The 24,346-nt window shown below is 45.0% G+C and overlaps 1 protein-coding gene across 8 annotated transcripts in view; it reads right to left on the bottom strand.

The window, feature by feature from the left end:
• Positions 1-24,346, bottom strand: part of ITSN1 (intersectin 1) — a 246,668-nt gene that overhangs the window by 56,092 nt on the left and 166,230 nt on the right. For 5 of the 8 annotated variants that reach the window (XM_070455186.1, XM_020892645.2, XM_020892647.2 and 2 more), the window contains 6 exons: positions 23,046-23,128; positions 18,698-18,864; positions 14,881-14,926; positions 12,366-12,487; positions 9,193-9,310; positions 7,115-7,306 (listed from right to left, as the gene is read on the bottom strand). In XM_070455186.1, the coding sequence (XP_070311287.1) occupies positions 7,115-7,306; positions 9,193-9,310; positions 12,366-12,487; positions 14,881-14,926; positions 18,698-18,864; positions 23,046-23,128 (728 nt within the window). Of the gene's footprint in view, positions 1-5,192; positions 6,712-7,114; positions 7,307-9,192; positions 9,311-12,365; positions 12,488-14,880; positions 14,927-18,697; positions 18,865-23,045; positions 23,129-24,346 lie in introns of those variants that run through there. The other 3 variants (XM_020892648.2, XM_020892649.2, XM_020892650.2) reach the window with 2 other exon arrangements.

Here is a 24,346-nt window from a genome sequence, read left to right as displayed (position 1 = left end):
GAGAAAAGAAAAGGAAAGAGAAGCAAGTTTTCCAAAATTTTAAAAGAAATGGAGTCAAATATTACACTAATCTTGTAGATAAGTTGTGTTATTACATATGTCAGCCAAGGAATGAAAATTGAGAAACTAGGTTGGTACAGAGCAAGGAGGGCAAGGCTTTCTTTGGAAAATCCGCCTGCAGTTGGGGTGAGAAGGTTGAGGAGGCCAGTGGCGTCTCGAGCCTGTGTTGAAGGGGTTTGAATCCTTCCCTCCCACAGAGCCCCAGCCACGGGAGGACCACAGGAGGGAAGGGGAACTGGGTCTCTTTCCACAGATGCAGCCCCTGATGATGAGAAGGCGGGCGGCTCTGAGGCCCTGGCAGAGATGGGGCTGCCCTTTCTCAAAAGCACCATGTGCGAGAGGAGCAGACGGCGAATCCGGGAGCTGCCTCTGAGAATGTCACTGCAGCTCCCGGACCCTCAGCGCCCTCAGCTACAAACTGCAGGCTGGATGTCCAGTTCAGATTCCAACTTCATCGACTAATCTACCTGCCACCACCCTGGTCGTTTCCTGTGAGGGGAAACTGGACTGCAGGAGTGGACTGGTGTGCATGAAAGCACATGGCAGGGGCCGAGGGGGAAGGGACAGCTTGGGCCTCGTCAGGGGAGCCGCGTTACGCGATACTGAGTGGCGTAGTGTCCTTGGCGAACAGCGGCAGCTGCTCCTCCTGGGTCTGTTAGGAGAAGCCACATCTAGAAGATGCTCTGTCTCATTTTTAAAAACACTGAGAGGGTAACAGGCAGGAAGGCCAGAGGTTCCCAAGTGGCAGGAGGCAATAAACTGCACGTGGCAGATGTTTTCTTTTTTTTTCCTTCTCTACACAAGATGAAAAGAGGCTTCTTTTAATTCTGTTTTAAGGACACCTGGTTCTGCCTTGAGCTAACCAATGTATTTTTCTTATGGATATGTTTTTCTTAAACTATGTTAATGAAACTATGTATTTGCTTTGCAATTTGCCTTTCTTCAAAATGGTTCCACCTAAGAGTAACTTTTTTTTCTTTTCTCAAACCTTGGGCTGATAATGGCTCAACAAACCAGTATTCCTGTCAATTATTTTATGGCAGGGGGCGGGAGGTGGGAGGCGGGATGACACACCTCACGCCATCCTATCTCAGAATTGCATATTGTGGACGAGAGGCCTGGTGAAACTCCCTCAGCCTTGAGGTGTCGCTCTTATCTGATTTCTAACAGACATAAAACACCTTGCTAACGAGCAAGGGGGCACTCTTTCTGTCCCCTTCTGACGTCGGTGTCAGAACCTTTCCCTATCTCTATCTCTATTATATAATAAAACTTTGCTACACAAAAAGCCCCAAGTATTCAAGCCTCGTCTCTGACCCCGGATCGAAATCCTGTCCCCCAGAGTCACGAATCCTGGCACAGCACATGGCCCGCAGCAGCAACCTTTCAGCATGATGGCTGGGTCAGAAGGAAGGGGCGCCTCGTCTTCTGAGGCTCTGACACTATGTGTAAGCAGACATGGGGACAGCAGCCAGCAGCTTCTGCCAGCATCTTTGGCAAAGTTATACTTGTCTGCTTGCTGGTGGTACTGTGACCAAGCTACTGATGTGGGTGTTTAACTTATCTGTAAATCACGGTCCCTCTGTCTGTCTGTCACACACACAGACATACACATGCACATCCAGTCCGTTGACAATACAAAATAACATTGCTGCTGCTGCTGCTAAGTCACTTCAGTCGTGTCTGACTCTGTGCAATCCCAGAGACGGCAGCCCACCAGGCTCCCCTGTCCCTGGGATTCTCCAGGCAAGAACACTGGAGTGGGGTGCCATTGCCTTCTCCAATGCAGGAAAGTGAAAATTGAAAGTGAAGCCTCTCAGTCAAGTTCAACTCGTAGCGACCCCATGGACTGCAGCCTACTAGGCTCCTCCGTCCATGGGATTTTCCAGGCAAGAGTACTGGAGTGGGGTGCCATTGCCTTCTCCAAAATAACGCTGTAGCATGCTTAACAGGAAGTTGTATTGACACAACAATTTTATGGCTGATTGTCATCTTCTATAAACAACACAAATTTTTGTGACTGAAGTTACATTTTAAAAAATGCCTGAGTTTTCAGTTTAAAGAACAGAACCTTCTTGAGAGGCAATGGAAACTTCTGAAATGGAATTGCCACACACCAGGAAAACATTCTGGAAGTCTGCCTTTTATATGTGGCGTTTTCTTAAAGAAAGGCCCAACAGAGGCCTGGCTACAATGAAATATTCACATGGAGCTATCGTGATCCTTGACCTTATTATGTTTCTCTACTCTACCAGATCCAAAATATCAGACATTTCTAAGAAAAGGCTATTTTTCTGGACAGTTTTGGAACCGCTGGCAATCCATGCAGTTTCCATAAAAAATTCTCTTGGGTATTTTGGGAACGAAAAAGAATGAATAGGATTAACTTATCACTTTGCTAGAAGGGAAAATGAATATTCACTTTCTCTCAGGAGTGATTTTCACTCCGCCAGGAAGCAGGACTGACTGCGTGTCAGGCCCATTCCCCAGCTGAGACCGGGGCTGGCACAGAGACTAGGCAATGCCCCGGCATCCCAGGCCCTCAGCCTCCGGCACCGACCACTGATGGAATGGCTCCAGGAGCAGCCCCTGCCAAGACCTGCTCTGGGGAAGCTCACGCCTGTAAGGAGGGAAGGCATGGCCTCCTCTCCAGCGGGGGTGGACTGTGTGAGGAGACCCTGAAGTCAGCGCTTTCCTGTCCCACTAATCCCCGGACCCACCCATTCAACAGGCATTCTTGAGCACCTACCCTACAGCATACCTGGTTGTGTGAGTGTGTTAGGTTGAATCACATGCAATTGCTGATTTACAGGTGAGAAGAACACTGGCAAGTGTTTCATATGGGTAAACCACTTCGAGGGGCTTCCTAAACTAGGGTTAGCAGGTTTTTCTTCTGGAGGCACCCGAGAAGGTGGTGGTGGTTGTTCAGTCATTAAGTTGTGTCTGACTCTGCGACCCCATGGACCAAAGCACGCCAGGCTTCCCTGTCCTTCACTAACTCCCGGAGTTTGCTCAGACTCATGTCCATTGAGTCGATGAGGCTGTCTAACCATCTCATCCTCTCAACCAGAGAAGAACTCACCAAGCATCTGTCTGTTCACCCACTAACAGGGAACGTGAGCTGGGTCTAGACTGCTGTGAGACAGGTTAGTTTTACCCTACCGATGATGTGCTGTTGCCATAGTAATCCTGCTCAGTTTGAGAGGAACTGCAGGGACCAGTTACCACTTGCTAGGGGATCTGGGTCTGCCCATTTTTCTCCCAGAACAGGGTGGACATGCAATGACATAATACTCTGTAACTTTACAAGGGAATGAATCCTTCCTTTAGACTGGCTTCTCCCAGACATCGTTTTAAGCAGAGGCAGCCTGGAGGGTGGGCCACGTGGCTGCCTTCAGCTCTCTGTGGGTCCAGATCTGCACAGCACAGGCAGCCAGACACAGAAAAGCAAGTCAGAACTGCAAAATGAAGGCCCGCTCATGGGTCCATGTGCCTCTGGGGCAAAACTGTACCCAAAGTTCAGTTGTAAAAATATTCACCCAGAGCGACCAGGGGGAAATTGCCCACAGCAGCCAGAGGGATGAGAGACAGGCTCCCTCCTCCCTGGTGCTGGTGACGTGGGGCCGTGCTCACTGCGGGGGTCATCCTGTGCACTGCAGGACCTTCAGAAGCAACCCCAGCCTCTGCGCTCCAGAGGCTGTAATCTTCCTTCCCTCTGGCTAAGAAGCCCAGGGTCAGAAGGACGCTACGATCGAATGCAAACTGCATGATCTATGAGGGGAAAGAGCAAGATTCCTGGGGACAAACCTGTGTCAACACAGCCTAACAGGGTTGATCTACAGACAGGGGGATGGAGAGAAAGACTTGTGGAGAACTCTTTTTATCGAGGATTACCCACCTTGACAATTGCATCTCTGCTAGCCAGAACTCAAAGCTGGAAACAATGACTTATACAAGTGAAGGGGGTGGGGGGGAGGTGGGAGGAGGTGGTCCTGGACAAGAGACAGGGCTTTGCTGACCAAGGGGGTGGGCTGGGGGACAGTGATGGGGATCTCTCCCTGCACCTTGGGGCCCCTGTGTGACATTCCTGCCTCAAACAGCCCCTTCTCTTCTGAGCTTCATCTGGCTCCTTCTCATCCTCAGATCTCCCTTCTCTCTGGGAGGGTTCCCTTCCCACCCATTGGCTTTGGATGTCCTCCTCAGGGTCACCTGGCATCCTGGCACAGAATGCCCCAGCTTCTCTCTCTCTCACACACTCCCTCATATATTTATGTACATGTATGTATGCAGCAGTTTGCTTTTCTCCTTGCTCCTCCCATTAGAAAGTGAGCTCCATGAGGGCAGGGGCCCAGTCCTCACCGAGGGAGCAGCAGTCTCTGCCCCAGAACCCAGAGCAGAGTCCACACCCGGTGAGTCTCTCCCCACAACCACCTGCTGAACTGACGAAGGGACTCACTTTCCCACTGACAGGCAGGGGAGGGCCGATGAGCCAGGCTCCTGAAGGGAATCACGCCCGTGTTCTGCCACAGCCGACAGCTTCATCATGGTGTACACTGGTCTGTTTCTGCAAATTCAACTGGCGTTTGCAAGGCAGATACAGATGGCAAACAATAGCATGGAAGATGTGAAAGTTTCAGTATTTACTTACATCTGCCTGCTCAACAGACCCTTTTGTGATACACCTTTCGGGCAAATGTGTGGGGCTCTGAGTCACATTGCTCACCTGTCAATGTACATGCTGAAAGCCCGATGAGAGAGTTAAGAGCAAAGTTGAATCACAGTCTTTTTTTTTCCCCCATTTTTGGTTACACAATGCAGCATGCATTGTGTAATCTTAGTTCCTTGACCAGGGATCGAACCCCTGCCCCTTGCAGTGGCAGTGTGATGTCTTAACCACTGGACCACCAGGAAAGTCCTGGGAGTTCTATTCTTCAAAAGCAGTATTAGGAAGGGTATCTGTCTGCATGTTGATCGGGGCGGGGGGGCAGGTAGCAGGGTAAGAGCGAGGGTCCCCATGGCATCTGTGTCATAAGTGGACACATGGGCAGCAGGCCACCTGCTCAGGTCTAGTCTGGCTGGTCCCCATCACCACTGCCACCTTCCGACATCAAGAACACAGAGACATTTCCGTCTAACTTTTATATGAAGAATTTAATTATCTATACACATAACTAATTCAAAAGGTTGTATTACAGTTGTTAAAGCCGCAGGTTTATATATTTATATATTTTACATTCATATCCATGACAATACTGACTCGCCAGCGAACGAGGCGGTGTCCTCATTCTTGGCACTATGTGAGTGGAGAAGACCTCTACATAATGGCCAGCACAGAGTCCCCAAGGGGACAGATGTAAAAACAGAAGATCGCTACTGTTAAAAAGTCATTAGTGGAACCGCTAGGTTGTGCTTGAGGCTCCCTGCCCCCCAACTGTTTTCTGTGCTGTTAGCAATGGCGTTTTTATTGTGAGCTTCCAACTAGCGTTTAAAAGACACACATGGCTTCAGCTACAATATCCAGCACATCAACGGACCATGAGCTCCATTTCATATTAACCTGTAGAAATTCCACAGTCTAGTTAAAAAATGTAAACATTGGAAATTAATTGCAGGGAGACTCCTATACATTCTTTCTTGTCAAGAAAATTCCTTGTTTGAAATAGGTCATTCCATGAAGTCACTGGAATAAAACTTGGTGTAACAGAGACTAAGGCGAGATTGTAGATACTGTTGACAGTGACAACCTCAAAGGTATAGTCTACGGATTTATGGTATGAAAATATGCAAAATTAAAAACCCCAAACAGAAAACACCAACTCAACCAGATAAATCTGAGACTGAACAAAAACACACATGCTTTCTCATGGGGCTACAAGGTCACTGTGCAAAATAAAATTAATGCAATATGATTAGCGCATCATACAAGGTAATAGCTTTTGCCATGGAGAGAACCAATTTCATATGTACAGGATGTATTATTACATGCTCAGCAAGGTACATCTGATACACACAAACAAGCACAAAACACCTTCTGTTTAATCGGCCTCGTTCTACAAGTCTTTAAAACAGATATACTGAACGCCTCTGTACTTCTACAGTAGGGGCAATAGCCCAAACTACACAATTTAGTTGCTAACACTGGACAAAATGAAAAACAAAAAATACATCAAGTCTCAGATTTATGGACATTTGGAACATTTTTTTTAATAGCACATGCAGCATTCCTTGATAGTGGGTCTTTTTGCAAAACCAAAATAGCAAAGAAGTCATTCTTTTTTTTTTTTATTAAAAGGCTAAAAGATTTGTTGAAAAATAATTTGAAAACTATTGAAAGCACCTGTGCAAAGGTGGGGGGAGGTCAATTTGAGTCACTAGGAAAGCCACAAAAGGACCCACTACCCTGTGTGATTTTGTAATTTTTTGCTTCTGTCTCTGCAAGTAATAACTCCACATTGTCATCACATGCAACTAAGGCAAAATGAGGTAAACTGCTCTGCAGTGGGTTCTTCTACTCAGAAGGCAGTAGGTGATCATGCTGGAAGTCACATGATCAAGGCTGCATCTCCCATCATCCCTCGGGGCAGTGATATGGGATAGTGGGTCTCTTTGAGGACTTTCAAGCCTGAGGGGGGGGTGGACAACATATGATTCCTAGAAAAAGGAGGAAAACAACACATAAGCAAAACAAAACAATGAGCAAAATTCAAGCTAGGAAAATGAGTCAGGCATGTAAAACAGCATGGTGCCAAAATGATTAAAAAGGAAAAAAACAGAAAAGAAAAAGGGGGGAGGGGTGGGAGGGGACATGCTACAGAAGGAATGAATTTAAAAAACCAAAAACAAAAAACCAAAACCAGAACAAAAAAACCAACAAAACGAAAACCCCACGAGATAAAAGTCTTGCATTACGAGGAAGGTCTTCAAAGAGACTGTTGCGAATGCAGCAATGGTCTAGCTAAGTTCTGCAAATAAAGCTCGGCAGAATCAGAGCAATGCTGCATGTTTCACCTGAGACGCCAGAGAGGAGAGGCAACCGGGCGGCCGGGGCACTTACATTGCTGGCTGGGGTCCATGTCCGTGGTCAGCTTCACGTAGTTGGACGGGAAGAGCCCCACCTGCCCGTGGACTTCGCCCTTCCACCAGTCGGGGTCCTCCTTGTTGAGGACGTTGATGACCTGGCCCTTGCTGAAGGCCAGCTCGTCGTCGTTCTGCGCGGTATAGTCGTACACCCCGATCACCTGGCACACTGCGGGAGACAGGCCCAGTGAGGGGTGGGGATGCGCGCTGCCTGGGGTCTCCGCGCCTTCTGGGTCCCACCCGTTTCCTTGCCCGAAGAGGGCAGAGCTACCTGGAGGGCTCTGGGGGGCTCTGTGTACGTGTGGGCAGTGGAGGAAGCCGGAGGACCGGAAACCAAGACAACAGCAAAAACGGCAGACCTCCCTTTAGTTTCCATCCCACCTTCCTCTGGTAGGTGTTTTGCTGTCTGCAGAAAACGGTGGGGATGAGGGAGAGCTACCAGGGAATCATTTCCGTCTGAGGGCGGTGATGTTCCTTCAGGATGCTGACTCGGAACGTTAGCCCATCTGCACACCCAGCTGTAGATCATGGGGACGTGACCCCAGCTCTTTTCTTTCTTTTCTGATTTTTTGTGGTCTGTTTGTTTGTTTTTTTAAGGTGGAAGCTGATTATCAGCTGACCTCTGAAAAGTTCAACTCTTGTGTCTGACTCTTTGCGACCCCGTGGACTGTGGCCTGCCAGATTCCTCTGTCAATGGGATTTTACAGGCCAGAACACTGGATGGAGTGGGTTGCCCTTTCCTTCTGCAGGGGATCTTCCCAACCCAAGGATCGAACCCGCATCTCCCATCTCTTGTGTCTCCTGCATTGGCAGGCAGATTCTTTACCACCAACGCCACTGGGAAGCTCTTAGTGAAAAGGAAAATCAGTGCCTTATTTTGCTGTACTTTTGTGTCTCAAAATCTTGTCTCCAAGAAGCAATTTCCACATTCAAGGACAATTTTCCTTTTCTCATTTTCCCTCAAACCTACAGGAGGTAACACTGTTTTTATTCCCGGGCATTTTTACACTTCAGAGAAGTTTGCCTAGTTAGGTGTTACCCCTGTTCATCTTTCCTGACCAACCTGTATACAAGCTCAGGCTTTAACGATGTTCCAGCTAATCTCATCCCCTTGGCAAACAATTTCTGTGGGTTTTAACCAACCTGATGAAGGGCACACCACTGGCTCTCCCCAAGGGAGAGAAGACACCGCGGGCACCACAGCCCTCTGCCCACAGGGGCCCAGCTGGGGTCAGGAGTCGGTCACAAAGTTGGCCAAGCCTTCCATTTCCTGCAAAGGCTGCCGAGCTTTGATCTGCCTTCACTGGGGAAGCAAAGCTCAGACATTCAGCCTCAGGTTCTGGAAGGAGGAGCCTGTGTTTCACAAACGCCACCCAAGAGTCCATTCATGGCGTAAAGACCCAAAGCAGAAGCTGGCTTCCCTAACCTTACCCTCTCACATATCACCGAAGCGTCTAATTTGGTCTCTTCAATCAGAAAACAGCCAACCATCTCAGCTGCAGGGCCCTCTGTTCCCTCTTGGTCCCCTCAGGAGAGCGTGTATAACATCCTGCCTATTAAGCGAAGCCCCTCCGTTCACAGGAAATGTCACAGGGGAGCTATTTCGGTCTTTTCTGAGCAGCACATGACAACCAGCAGACCCCTGTGGCCTCTCGGCTCAATCTCCTGACCTATTTAGACCCCGGCCATTTATTTTTAGGAGGCCCTTTTTGTCTCCCCCCACCCCCCAACCACCAACCCAGCCCAAATCCCAATTTAAATAGCTGGAAGGAAATCAAGAGAAAAGTTTGGCTTCAATAGCACAGCATTCAGGGCCCCTTTAGGAAGCCAGTTCCAACAAGGACTCTGTTGTACCCAGCACAGCAAAGCCGCTTAGACATTTGGTCCTTTTGAAAAACATATTCCATATCACATTCGTGGGGTATCAGCCGCCACCCAAGTACAAGAGGCGCTTAGAGCCAATGTGAAAGACAACCTCCACCCCTCCACAAGAGAATCGAGCGTAGGCTACCAGGAAGCACAGACCATTTTCTGCGCAGAGTGTAAACCGCTCACCTGCGGGGAATGCTGTTGGCTTCGGTGGGTCTGTTGGAGTAATCTTGCTTGTCCCCGGGCTTAAAAGTTTGACGTAATTAGCAGGAAACCAGCCTATCTGGCGCTTTTTCCCACGTGCCTAATAATTTAAAAAATCACATTAAAACGTTTCAAAGGTTCATCCTCTTTCATGGTACAGTTTGCTTCCGAACATGGTGCGCTTATGCCAAGCTTACGCATAACTGAAAAAGAAATAACATCAATAGTAGAATCTATGGATTACTACATTACTAAATGAAAATACCATAGCTGAAATTCAAACTGTGGCAGCCGCTGGTCAGCAAAGCCCAGACTGTTTTCACACGGGCGTGATTGCATGGATCACACTCAGAGGACAATGCAGTGCTTACAGGCTAGAAAACCCTGCTCACTGAATAGCTCTCAGGGGCCAATTTCAGGTCGCGGAGAGATTACAGTTTACGCCAACATTACATATGGATTTGAGGAATAATAATATAATAATGGCAGCAACATGTACTGGGAGCTTCTTATGAGCTAGGCCTGTGTTCAACATCTATTATATGTGTACCTACACAACAATTCCAGAAGAATACTACTACTACTATATCCACTGCCCACTTTCACTATTCCCAGTTCTCAGATAAAAAGAGTAACGCTCAGAAAAGTTAAGTGATGATCTCAGTGTTACAAGCTAGCTAATGGCAAGCCAAGATTCACACTCGCATCTATGATCTTCTTATGGATATTAATTGTACATAAACGAGATGACAGACATGCAATATATGCAGGACACAAAGGGGCTAAGCTTGACCTTGCCTTCAAAAGCCATCAAGCCTGTGTGATAGGTGAGTCATGCTTCCCACTGTCAGTCCCTTCTCCTTCACTTTAATCTAATTCAACACAAAATTCATTCGCTGAGTGCTTACATGCTGAGAGTTGTTGGAAATGGATAGTATATGACTTGAAGGAACTTATAATAAAGTTGGTGAACCAAGACTTGTAATCCTGACATAATTCTGAGAGACAAAGACTCTAATTAGGGATGACAAGTGTCATAACTACCCTTTTGCACAGCACCAGGAGCAGAGAATTCAAAGCAATCTACAGGGCACACACACACGCCCACCCTCTAACCTATTCCCCAAATAAGAAAATAAAATTCAGAGAAAAGGAAGCTTTCTACACCTCACCCTACCCTCTTGATGCAATTTGTCATGAAGGATACTTCTGGGTTACTTTTAGAACATAGATCAGATTTCACTTTCTTTGTGGTCTGATAAGATTTCATGCTCTTAGCTCAAGGACTAAAGCTTTTATCTTCACACTGAACCCACCCATGGTTGAAGCCACTTCTTTAAAAGTCCCCCCGTGTTAATCTATCTGGTATACACTGCTGTGGGGCTCACAGTGATGCCACCATTTCCGGCATCTGTGCCGTTTCCCAGAACATAGAACTCACTGGCAACTTCCTTTTTTCTTTAAAAAATAATTTCTGTTATTTTTTGGCCGTGCCTCATAGCATGCAAGATCTTAATTCCCTGACCAGGAATTGAACCCGTGTCACCTACAGGGGAGGTGCGGAGTCTTAACCATGGACCACCAGTTGGGACCACATTCCCAACTTCTTTATCCGTGTAGTTGCAGTAGACGAAGTCTGGTGAGAGCACCAGAAGCCCTCCTGGACAGATAACTGAGGGCTGCAAGAACCCTCAAGACTCTTTCGTGTAAGGTACTAGGAGTGAAAGGATGAAAAGATATGGTTTCTGCCGTCAAAGAGTTGATAACCTACAGGAAGAAATAAGAAACATGCATGGGAAGCTAAGTAACAGTATTGGCATCAATACTAAATGCCAAGAGAGGCTCAGGCATTGGGCCACCATGGTTCATGGAAGATATCGCCTCGGGTGGGATGGTCATAGAAAAAGCTTCTGGAAGAAGTGGGATCTGACCCGCTCTTGAGGAGGGGGCAGGGGGGAAGGAGGCGGGTAGGACCATGTGGGGAGATGCTATGGGCAAAGGCAGGAGGAAATTGGGGTCTGGGGGCTGCTGCTTGTTTTCAAGAGAGTAGATCACCGCCTGAGGCTGGAGCAGAGACGTCACTGTGAGTCAGACTGGCAAGATGCCTGGAAGGGCAAGAGGGTGCACTTGTGAGCAGGCTGAGGAGGAGGGGCATGGGGACCCCCTTAAGTCTTCAGAACAGAGGAGTCACCTATGGGCGGGAAGGCCACTAGGTGACAACTCTCTATAGGCAACAAGACCACAGGTCTGAGGAAGGCCTCCCCCAGGAGAGGGAGGGAAGCCCTGGCAGCCCAGTGGTTAGGACACAGTGCTTTCACTGCCACGGCCCTGGTTCAATCTCTGGTTGGGGAACTAATATCCCACAAGTCCTGTGGCACAGTGAAAAAAATCAGCAAATTAAAAAAAAATTTTTTTAAAGGATGAGGGGATTGGATTCCAGGACCCCAGTGGAATCCTGAACCAATAAACTGCGTCTTGTCCGCCCTGCTGGACACGGTTTTCAGTGGCTGCCCACCAGCGAGCTCCCAGGGGAAGTTCTGCCTTTGGCTGCCCCAGGCTGAGCCTTCTATTCCAGCCACGATGCCTTTCTTTCGTCCACAGCTCACTCTCCACTCTCTGGGGCTTCAGTTTCTAACTTTAATCTGGCCCACGTGCACAGAAAGCGCTGTTATTCTTTTATTTCGCCACAGTGCAGATCTCCGCCTTCCTGGTCAAGGTTTCCCTTGACGGCCTGATGGACCGAGGACAGGTGGCCACACGGGACCTGAAGCTGCTGAGCCAGACAGACGCGGCTCTGACGGCAAAGGCGTCACGCCCCACGGCTCCGCGGGGGGCTCTGCGCCTGTGCTGCTGTGACACTGGGGGTGGGGGACTCCACCACGAGCGCTCTCCTTCCCCCACGCGTGGTCTCAGCTCGAGAATCCAGCAGACACACACACATCTTCAGGAGCGTCCTCAGCTCTCACATTTCTGTTCCTGGCTGCCCAAGGCTTAGGAACAAACTGGGTTTAGATAATGTGACATCTCTCATTACACAAATACAGGATTCAGACAGTGTGGGGGTGTCTGCACTTTTCCATGAAATAGCATCCCTTTGAAATCCTGTATACTGAAATCTGGGCAGGGAATTTTAAATAAATGGAAAAGACAGTAACCTGTAGCTCTCCTTCCCACCATCCACCGGGATTCTTTTTCCGGATCAGGATCAGCTGACCGGGGGCCAGGGTGAGCTGCTCAGGACCCGTAGCTGTGTAGGAGGCAATGACCTGCGCGATTTCTGGAAAACAAGACCGAGCAAGGCACAGTGCACCGTTAAGTGTTGAAGGACGGCCAAGACACAGCCACCTCCCGGGTAACAGGCAACATCCTCAAAGCCAGTACACAGGGCCAGTTTTCTACTCCACGAAGGGGGCTCAGTGGGCCCCCGCTCCCCACGAGGCGAATGCAGTGCTCTGGGGCTGGACTCGCCTTCTGGTTCTGTCTGGTGTGCCCGAGGGTCTCCTCATCCCTTGGAACCCCCCAGCTTGCCCCCCCAAACTCCCCACCCCCCAACCCCCCAGGATGCCAACAGATGGGCCTCATTCATCCCCACCCGCCTTTGGCCCCCACACAGGGCTTATTATCACATGGTCCATGGAAGGATGGTTGAGTGAGTCAAAGAACTCAAGTGAAGCCATTCCACCTGCCAGGTACAGTAGAAAGACAAGTTCTGTGTTCTAGAGAAGCCGCCAGGAGCAGGCACTATACTATGACTTCTATTCTATGACTTTCCTCAGCCTCTCTCTACCATCCACAAGACCATTTCCTCTGTGGCTGACAGAGGGTGATCCCTGAATATCAGCTAGGGATCACATCAATGGAAGTTTACTTCTTTTCACTGCAAGTTAAAGGAGGATCCTAGAGTCAAGAGGGGGATTTTAAGCAAAACAGCAGTTCAGCACAGAAAAAAAAAAAAAAAAAAACATAAACAGTTCTGTACTTTTCCTGACTGAACAGTCTCATGGGAAAAAGTCCAGCAGCACCACAGACCAGGCCCTGAAAAAGTACACTTCTCCTGGCACAGGTGGTCAACTACGAAAGGACAGAACCCTTCTCTGCCTGAATGCTGGTGCATCTGCAGCGATTGCCTTGTGAACTTCTAGAAGCAAGACGGAACACACTGCTCTATTCCTCTATACTCTCTCCCCGTTGTAACTGTTCTCGGAAGAAAGAGATGAAGACACAAAGAATGAAATAAAGACAGAGAGAAGGAGAGAAGTAGAAGGCCCATCTCTGACAGCACTTCCTGTGTTAAGGAACATGCCCGGCCCCTCCACCCCACCCCAACCCTGTCCTGAGATCAGCCGCCACCATGCTAGGAGCACTGGGACATCCCGGTGCAGGCTGGCCCTGTCAGATGTGTCCCAGGGCTCAGGGAAGCCAGAGAGAGCCCAGCTCACATATGTCTGGGCTCCTCTGAGAGCCCAAGATGAGAAATCTGTGCTGGGGAAGAGAACTCTCCCCCAGCACACCAAGGATTAGCTCTAGACTCCAAAGAGTTTTCAATTCGGAAAACATCCAAATTATTATCCTATTTGGCCCCGGTGTTCCCATTCCTTAAAGGACCTGGCCTGCATAGCTGGTGACCTGTCTCAATACTCGTTTCCTTTTTTTTGAGCAGCTCGCTGCTTTCCATGTGATGTTAAGCCCCTCTGGACTCTGGAGTGACCATTTAAAATGTATAGGGTTGGCCAAAAAGTTCATCCAGGTTAGCCTGTAAGATGTGGTGGAAAAACCCAAACAACTTTTTGGCCGACCCCATAGCATACTCAGGGTTAAAACAGAGATTTGACTGGGCTGGTCTGGTATCTGAGTCGGGCTGAAATCCTACAACTACCAGGAAACCCACTTTTCCTTGTCAGGTGAGCCTGTCCGGAGGCTGAGCGCCAGGCACAGATACACAAGTCCCTCTCTCAGCACTGTGGTGACTCAACCTGTAATTTCTTAAGGTTGTAAGAGCAAAAGGGCTCAAATGGCCTAGATGAGGAAGACAGGCCATACCAACCGTATGATTTCCCAGCTGCTGCTTTCTTCTCTCGTTCGTGTTTCTATTAATAGAACATGTGATTTTTGTTTAAATAAATAAACTGAAACACTTTTGAGTTCAGGGGGATGACTATAATTTTGTGCTTTCACTATGTACCTGAGGTAAACTACTCAAAGGCTTCTAAATTCATCGGCCCCACTGTCTGATAATACGTGCAGCTCCTCTAATCTCCTCCACTATTTACATCCTGGGATTGAATGTGCTTTCAGGAAAGGAAAAAGTACTGAACCTAGTGAGAGGAGGATTAAGTAGCAGCTGACCCCAAATCCTACAGTTCCAAGCGTGACAACGTCCCACCATCTTGCCTGAATTATTTCTTCACATGCCAAGAGAACATTCTGTCTGGTAATGTCCCTAACACCCCATGTGTGAAGCAACAGCCATTATTTCATAACCATGGATACACACTATTAATGAAGTCCAAGGAAAGGATCTATTCCCACCACTCTTGGGACAGATTCTTTAGTCTTTACTTTTCTTTCTTTTTTTTTCCAAAAAGGTTTCTGGCCCTAATAAAAGATTGGGAGCAACTATCAATTACATTAAAAACATTGAAAAAATAATCATCAGGGTTTGTCACTTACCAGGTTTTTTTCCTAAACTCCCTGTTTTCCCAGCAGTTCCAGAGCCCTTGAAACAGAGCAGAAGGTCTCATTTGCATACTGAAGAGTTTTGGTCAAGCAACTTAAAAAACGATGAATGATGTCACGAACCCGCTTGAGCCCCTAAATTCCTTTTTTTCATTCTGGAGAAACACAGCAGCATTTTATCTCCTGACATTACAATGTGTATCAAGGAAAACACAGGGCAAAATGAGTACTGTAAAGCACACAGCCTTTCCTCTCTTCCTGAGAGAGAAATAAGCAGAGTAAGAGGCACTGTACAGATCCCCCAGGGCTTGGGCACTGACTGTGTGTAACACGAGTGTGGCCAGGCACTGTGTCAAACCAAACAGCGGCTGCCCCACCAGGAAGACTGTCGGTCTACACCCTAAACACCAAGCTCATGTTTGAGGTCCAAATGGTTAATCATTAAACATTTCACAGACAAAAAAGTACAGAGGTTACAGTAGACATCCATGAGCTCAACACCCCGACTGAGTATGTGAATATATTAATATTTCAGTACATCTGCTTTAGGGCTTTCTTTTATTTTAAAGCAGGAAAACAGGACGGTGGCGATTCAAACCCCCCTGCCCCCATTCTATTATCCAGGGAGGTGGCCACTCTCTCCTATGAGTCCTTTCTACCCAAACTTTACACTCTTTAAACGCTAAAATTTTTCTTTTAATGCTGGACACACAGCGCATAGAAGCAGACCACTTTTTCCCCAACTATTAAGTGTTCCAAAAGTGCTCTAGGGTTGAATTCCTTCATGAATACTCATGGAATTTTAAACTAGCTGAGCAAGCCAAGCCAGCAGAGACTTGGCTGGGACAGGGGCCAGGCCGTAATCTGTCGTTACAAAGTGCTTTATTCCGAATTAATTTTCACTCGTGTGTCACTATCTTCCAGTAAATTAAGTATTCCAATTAAAATAGAACAAAATGAAAGGCTTAATTAACTAAATGAGAGTAACTGTAAAATAAAAATATGTAATTTATCTACCAGGAACACAACTTCTCATTGTCCCTTTATTTATACTGAAATTCAATAACCATCTAGCAGGGAAAGTTCGAATTAAAATGTTTACTCTGATTATACTTTCTGTATTAACAAAGATACATGTATAATACCCATCTCCCTCGGAATTTTCATAGGCTACGTATCAACATGAAGGCATACTAACGCTACAAAATTCCAAACGGCCAGTTAATTTCCCATTGCAGGCTTATAATATACTCTCTCTATTCCATAAAAAGAACAAAGTGATTGGCAACCCACTGATGGAGTTCCAGCCACATTAATGTGCTCCCTTTTAAACACCGCAGCCAGCACTTAAGCTGAGACAGATTCAGATGGCCACGTTTGGCTCTGGCACTTCTCAAGAATGCAGTAGAAAAGCTGATCCAGGTGACGTGCCCCAGCCCTGCTCATGCAGAGAAGGGAAGTAGGCTTAGGACAAACTCCTCTCTGCATCCACGGGTCAATTCTGGTATCTGAGGCTCGGTCTGGTTTTTAAGTTTGGCAGGATATTGACTTGTGCACTGAATTCTTTGTCCAAGTAGGATGAAAGATTTTTTTTTTAATTTTTTCATTATTATAAGATAATGTAGCTCAATGTTTGCCCCAAAATCGTTAGCACTGCTAATTCTTTGGTGGCTGATAATTTAAGACAGCAAATAAGAAAGCACTTTACAACTCAACTTACCTTTAGAAAATGTCACAGTGCATTTTTTCTAAACTTACTGACTTGGGATGGTTTGGGTAGAAAACTCAAGTTTATTAAAGGATAATACAAGTAATGGCTTTGGTGTTTAATTGAGCTCAAATGTAAAGCCACTTTAAGAGTTTCTGTGCATGGGAGCAGAAATTGAATTTAGTTTGTAATGTTTTCCCTCTGCTCTCCTAAAATATCATCTCCACAGTTCTTACTGGATCTAACTAACTGGTCTGGAGAAGAGTTGAATTTTCCCTCTCCAGGTCTTCAGAGGACAATACAATGACTGTCTTACAGAAAAGAAGTATTTTCATTCCAGCTTCTGCCAAATTCTCCAAGGGGAAGCAGACTTATGCAAACCCCTCCAGGGGAATTTCAGCAAGCTGCTCTCAAGACCAAAGCAAGGGAAAACAAAAAAAAACCCACACAACAATAATACTCCCTAAAAAAAAAAAGCCAAAACAAAAACCAATAAAAATCTCAAGCAAATACAACTACTCCAGGGAATTGCAGGAAAGCAGAGAAGGCAGACTGAAGGTGGAATCACCACAGTTTATCACCAGGTCCAGCCTTGCTCCCCAAGTAGCTGTGGGTCTGTTAAATGACTACATTTATAACCTGAAATTCCCACCAACTTGAAATTGGCCACTCGGAGATGAGCTCCCATATGCCAGTAGGCCCACGTCACAATTTCATTAATTCTGTATCATCTCAGGACATTTTATGCAACTAAATTTTTAGGGCCCCATTAACAACAGTTGGGAGCCACTTCCAATTTGTAAGCATTGACAATAAACTGAGTCTCTGCTCAATCTCTGATCAGGAGATACTAAGGCCTGGCCAAAGGCCTTAGTGAAATCTTGAGTCTTGCTATTGTATACGTAAAAATATAAGTTCTAGCAGTAAACATCATTTATATACAAATTATAAATTTATCCAACTAACTTTTTGAGATAATTCCAAGGAACTGGAGCTGCTGGGAATAAGGATATCCAAAATTTAGTTCTGAGTAAAACCTGTAATAGATTTCCCCCTACTACATAGATGGGAGGCTTCCCTGATAGCTCAGTTGGTAAAGAATCTGCCCGCAATGCAGAAGATCCCAGTTCTATTCCTGGAAGATCCCCCGGAGAATGGAAAGGCTACCCACTTCAATATTCTGGCCTGGAGAATTCTATGGACTGTATAGTCCAGGAAGTCGCAAAGAGCTGGATACGACTGAGCGACTTTCACTTTCACTTTTCAGATAGATGGGACTTCATCAGTCTTGTATTTATGTGGGTCTATTTCCTAAAACTTTACAAATGCTATTAATATACTTTTAACCTTTGGTAATATGCTATTACAAAGTAGTTGCTTTTCTTCTGGTACTGTTCAGCTCAGTCATCTTCACATATGCTCAATCCTTATAATCACTTGTGTTTTTTCATTTTGTTCTGTCCTCCCTTCCCCTGCACATATCAATATGTTTGTTACAGATTTCTAAGAACTCATTTATCACTAAGGATGTTAACCACCTGTTATGCAATGCAAATGAGATACCATATTTTATTGCTTTCAATTCACTATGGTGTTTTATATTTTGGCTGTGTATTCAAGTATAATCATGTTGTGTTTCATGAAAGATAAACAAATTCTAAAAACTCTCTACTACCCAATATTCTGGGGCTAGTATCACCAAAACACATTTGTTTACATGGGGGAAATACTGCTGTGTATCTTTCTTGGGGTATCCCAGATCAGTGACCATGGAGACTTAATCAAGAACATTTACTCTAAATCCTAAGTCAGTTACATCCAGGAACACAGAGGAATCCTGAACATTATTCCAGCTGACACAGACCAGCCTCATTCAGGTCAGCCTCCACCGAGCCCCAGGGGGCTTCTTTTGCTTCTGGGAAGCCCAGGCTGACCCTGCAGCACCACTAGGCAAGCTGAAACAATGACACCTCACACTGTGCTTGCAGTCACGTTCCAGACCTTAGCAAAACCCAGCAACGATGTTCCACCGGCAAACCGCATGACTCCCTGAAGAGAGAGTCAGTGCGCAGAAGGGGAGAGGGAATATTTAACGTGGTTTACCTCTGCATCTTTAAGCCTCACATAGTTAGAAGGGAAGACGCCGGACTTGTCGCCCACCGCTCCTGTCCACCAGTCACCATCTTTCTTGGTAACCAAAATCACATCCCCTTGCTGAAAGGTTAAATCGCCTTGCTCAGAACTCTCGTAAGTGTACATGGCAATAAATTCTGGTGGGGAGAAATATTGAGATACGAAGAGAGCTTGATTGTTTACAGAAATCCCAGACAACTATGCAAAAGCAAGTTTATGAATAAGGACATTAGGATAAGGTCCAGTCAAGAGAAAGCCTAGTCATAGATAAAATACAGAGTTGCAGAACCCCCTGGGCTCCAAATTCACCAACTTGCACATAAAATTCAGTAATTGCAGGCAGGGGGACAATTCCTGTGAAGACCCAGCCCCAGAAACAACAACAACAACAACAAAAAAAAACACCCTGCATGTCCACCCAATAACAGTACCGAGAGTGATCTCCGACTTAATACCATGTTTTTTTTAACGTGGCATTTTTATATTTACTTTTTTCTCCTTCAGGATTTAAAAAAAAATAAAGTGCAGTTGATTTACAATGTTGTTAACTCCTGCTGTACAACAAAGTGATTTGGTTATACATACATACACCTGTTTTTAAATGTTTGCTTTGAATTAACATTTACTGAGTGCCTCGGTGTGATGAGCATAGTGTTACAGGCACCGACATGCCGTCTCTCAGAAAGCTCATTAAAGATCTGTAATTCACTTTTTGAAGCTCATCAAATATCTGTAATTCACCAAGTCACCATTTTAGAAAACTTTTAGATGTGGTATATCCTTTATATAAATTAAATAAGACATTTTTCAAAGTGCTTGGTGAAAACCTAAGTCCTTCTGTGCCGTATTACACAGATGGCAAAAGCTGTTAGAACATACAATTTTAAATATATATTATTTAGCTAAAAATGGACATCTACTTGTCATAGGAACAGGTAGAATGGGCTGCTGATAAAAGTAGTATCTACCCAATCCCAGAAAATAATCACGCCTTTCTGAACAAGATGAAAAGACAAATCAAAGTTTCTTACATGTTATTATTCATGTAATTTAGCCTTAAAGGACCAGAATTAAAGTTCTTTACTGTCTTGAAGGTGAAGGCTGTGCATTCCAGAGGAAATTTTTCTTCTATAAACCCCTGATTTTACTAAGGCTTAGAAACCAAGTCATAATCTCAGAAAGATCACTTGACACAAAATTCTAGACACTATACTAGATACAGAATAAAAGATTTCTAGAAAGATGAACATACATTTCCTGTTTCCACTTTTTCTCCATTTTATCCCAGGCTTTTGTATATTTTTTAAACAGCAATTAAAAAAACAACAAAGTTTACCCAAAATGTTTGTTTTATGATAGATGGTGTGTTTCTAAATTTCTTGAGGAGCTTAATGTCAATTAATAGGCAGAGATTTAGTCTGGAGGACTCCACTGGCTAATTATAAGTACCTTTGCAGGAGGCACTAATGGAAACTAAAATAAACACTAGCAAACACAAACTATCCTGATGCTTATGGTAATGTGGGCAGCTCTCCAAGGGGCCATTTCAGCCTCAGCTGAGGCCAGCAGACCCCCGACATACAAGGTCATCCAAACACGCTAGGGAGAACAGAAGCCTCTCTGTCTTCAGCCCTCCAGCACCGCTGACACACACCTCCACCGTTAAAACTGGCAAAGGGATTTCCCGCACAAGGAAATCAAAGTTTGGCAGCTTGAATAAGGACAGTGCTTTGTCATTAATATATTCCTTTTTCTGATTTCTCAGTATTTTGACCCTTCCCTTTTTATTTTGTTCTGTTACTTATTCCTCAGCTCATGTTTGGCCATTTAAGTTTGGATCCTTGGCCATCAGTCCTTTTCCCAATTCCTTCATTTAAAAGTCACTTTCTTAAAAACGGATCCAAATTTTGAAGTCACTTTTGAAATGCTTAAGAAACATCAGAAGCATGAACTCTGGCTGAACTTCACACTGCAGTAGAAGATACCAAGGAGACTGGAAAGACTGTGGTTTTACAAGCCCTGCATGTACACGGGCATCTGTGAGGACCTTCAGGATTCAATGAAAATGGGGAGACGGGAGGATGGATGGGGGGCTCCTCACCACTCAGAGCCTCCTCATCAGACAGTAACACAGGGCACTGGCCATTCCCAAGCCCATATTTTACAAGCTACCCAAACTGACCATCTATTTAATTTGGTTTCTGGTGTCTCAGCTGGTAAAGAACCCACCTGCAATGCGGGAGACCTGGGTTCGATCCCTGGGTTCGACCCCTGGGTTGGGAAGATGCTCTGGAGAACGGAAAGGCTACCCATTTCAGTATGCTGGCCTGAAGAATTCCATGGACTATATAGTCCAAGGAGTTGCAAAGAGTCGGACACGACTAGTTGCCTGAATCACTGGTTACTTTCAATCTGATTACATTTAATACAGTATTTATAAACAGGTCCCTAATATATATAAGTGCCTTTTTCTAGAATATCAGATGCCACTGTCCTCCCACACCTTTCCAGAAAGCCAGTGATCTTTCCTAATATTTCTAACACTGAAATCATTGTAAAATGGATGTAATAAACGAGATTAGACATATAACTCTCTGCTGAGAGAGATTAGACATATAACCCTCTGCTGTTGCCCAAGTTAAGGATGTGGGTGGTTCATCTGTGACCTACTTATTGAGGGCTCAAGTGTGGAGGCCTCTACATGTTTCAAAACAAAGCGACATTCATCAACAATACTGTCAGATGAGAAAGCTCACTGCTCTAAGTGGCTCCACCAATAATCTAGGAACTGAAGTAAAAAGGAAATACAAGTAGCAGACACTTACTGACCTTTATTCTAAAAGCTTGCCCTCTTGTTTCATGATTCCCATAATAATTTGCTACCTCAAGTGGTGACTATTACGTTCCTTTTACAGATGAGAGTTGAGGCATGACTAAAATCATTCGGTCACTAGGTGAGAGAGCCAGGATGCAAACTCTGGCACCCCACTGAGACTCAGCGGGTCTGACCCGCTGGATCGGGCAGCGGGGAGGGAGGCACCATAATTTGCCTGACACAATGCTGACTACATGTGCTGTGTTTAAAAGAGCTTTGGCCTTGTTCTCCTAACAGTGGCTATAAAAAGTCATTAGGATGACAAAAATGTATGAAGAGAACTATCCTAATGATTGTTTTGGTGGGCTTGGCAAAAACTGGATACAATTAAAAGTAGCGGATTTATTTAGTGATGATGAAGTTTTTTATAGCTATACCTATAAACTAAAAAAAATTTTTTACTTCTGAAATTCCTCTTGAAAAAGTAACTTTGTCACTATTTGAAACATCATTAAACTTTAGCCCTTGCTTTAATAATTCTATTTTTCATAAAGCAAAATTTCTAAAGAATAGAAGTCTCATAATGGCAAACAAATTAAGATTCTACAAGTATTCAAGGAAACAATGAAATACTACTACAAAACAGGTTAGACATCTGTTCTTAACAAACACTGTTCCGACTTCCAACACGGAAAACCTGTCTGACTCGGGTCATGCTCACTCTTCAATTAGTACTCCGATAATGGCTAGACCAGATATAGGAAAGACCTGAGATTTTTACCACCAGAGCCTGAATTATGTAGGTTTTGTTCATTGTTAAACTTATGCCATATACTGGCATATATTGGGTGGGCCAAAAAGTTCATTCAGATTTTTCCATATGCTCTTATTAAAACCCAAACCAACTTTTTGGTCAACCCAATATAATCCAAAAGATGGTGTCAGGCATTAAAGATGGGGGAAACAAAGCAATTAATTACTTGTGTAAGAAACACTCAAAATAAAATTTTTAGTCCTAAATAATCTGTTGTGGTTATTCCCATGGAACACAGAAATGACACTTCTGTTTCATTTGGGTACAAATGGCACTGATGCTACTGTGACAGCTTTACTGAATGGCCCAGTTATGTCCTTAAACCAAAATACTTATCTGTAAGTCAGAAAAATAGCAAGCATCACAAATAGGCTACAGAGATGCTCAGAGACCTTGATCCTTACTGACTCTGATGGGCCTCTTTCAAGAATCAAAGGGCTTTTAATTGAACATCATTAGAAGATTCTATTTTTATGAGCAATATATCTGATCGTATTTTGAAAAGTCCCCGTAAAGTACTGTGACTTTGTAAGGAGCTAAACCTCATTTTACCTCCAGGTTTAATATAATGAACATAAATTAAGGCAGACTCTTTAAACATGAAATCCAACCTCGTTTTCAATGTTCACTGTTTGTATTACATAATCGCCTCCATCGTCTAAAGATCTTAATTTCACTCAGGTTCTTACCTTCTCCCGACACGGCTGGCTTGGCTGCTGGGGAAGCTACCCTCTTCAGACTTGCGGGACTTTCTGAGGAACCTGAATCCATGCTGGAAGAAGGGGGGAAGTATTTGAATTTTACTTTTCATTCTCAAAGAAAACAGTACAAATAACAATGATACTTTCTTTTTAAAACTGCTTAACATTTATAACAATTTTTTTTTTAAAGTATTTATTTGTCCAGGTCTTGGTTGTAGTATGTGGGATCTAGTTCCCTGACTAGGGATCAAACCTGGGCCCCCTGCATCGGGAGTCTGGAGAATTGGCCAATGGACCATCAAGGAAGTCCCCATTTCACATTTAAAACACTGACAATCTACAGCTGAAATAGATGCACTTTGCTAAGTCAAAACACATCACAAAGGGCCATGGTGGCCTTACTCTAAGCTCACATCCTTGTCTGTCAGCACTTTGCTTTGCTAGATACATAGCCAAAGCACTGGTCTATTTCAAAGTATGACGGACATGCTTATTCAGTATTTTTGAAGAGCTTCTCTTCTTGAAGCTCTTAATTTATTTTGAACATCTGTTTGGTTAGAACAATGAAACAATAACCTTCAGAGTAAGGTTCCATACCATAAGGTTCTTAACGAAAAAGATAATTCACTCTTCTAATAATTTCCCCCAATTCTTTGGGCTTCTAAATATTTGTGGATATCTGGCACAGTACTGAAAGTGAAGTGAAAGTGAAAATCGCTCAGTTGTGTTCGACTCTTTGTGACCCCATGGACTATTCCATGCAGTCCATGGAATTCTCTAGGCCAGAATGCTGCAGTGGGTAGCCTTTCCCTTCTCCAAGGGACCTTCCCAACCCAGGGATCAAACCTAGGTCTCCCGCATTGCAGGGGGATTCTTTACCAGCTGAGCCACAGGGAAGCCCAAGAATACTGGAATGGGTAGCCTATCCCTTCTCCAGCAGATCTTCCTGACCCAGGAATTGAACCGGGGTCTCCTGCATTGCAGGCAGATTCTTTACCAACTGAGCTACAATAAGCATAAAGAGGAACAGAATTGCCAAGAAACCCACAAGACTGTCCCAGGTCTCAGGGTAGAAATCCCTCTTGCAAAAGTAAGTGAAAAACAAGACACACAGGCTTCTGAGCGAGGAACAAATGACCATCATCTGCAAGAGGCTCTCTTGTATTGACACATACCCTAACTTCTGCAGTGAAAAGACCCAGAAGACGAAATGATACAGCAACTCCTACCGAGGAATCCTAACTAGCACAAACAGTTTTGTGCTGAACACAGCATTCACCGTGGAAACA

The sequence above is a fragment of the Odocoileus virginianus genome, chromosome 25 (genome assembly GCF_023699985.2).
Source record: "Odocoileus virginianus isolate 20LAN1187 ecotype Illinois chromosome 25, Ovbor_1.2, whole genome shotgun sequence".
Classification (NCBI taxonomy): Eukaryota; Metazoa; Chordata; class Mammalia; order Artiodactyla; family Cervidae; genus Odocoileus; species Odocoileus virginianus.
The sequence above is the reverse complement of the archived record's forward strand: the minus strand, read 5'-3'. Positions and strand labels throughout refer to the sequence as shown.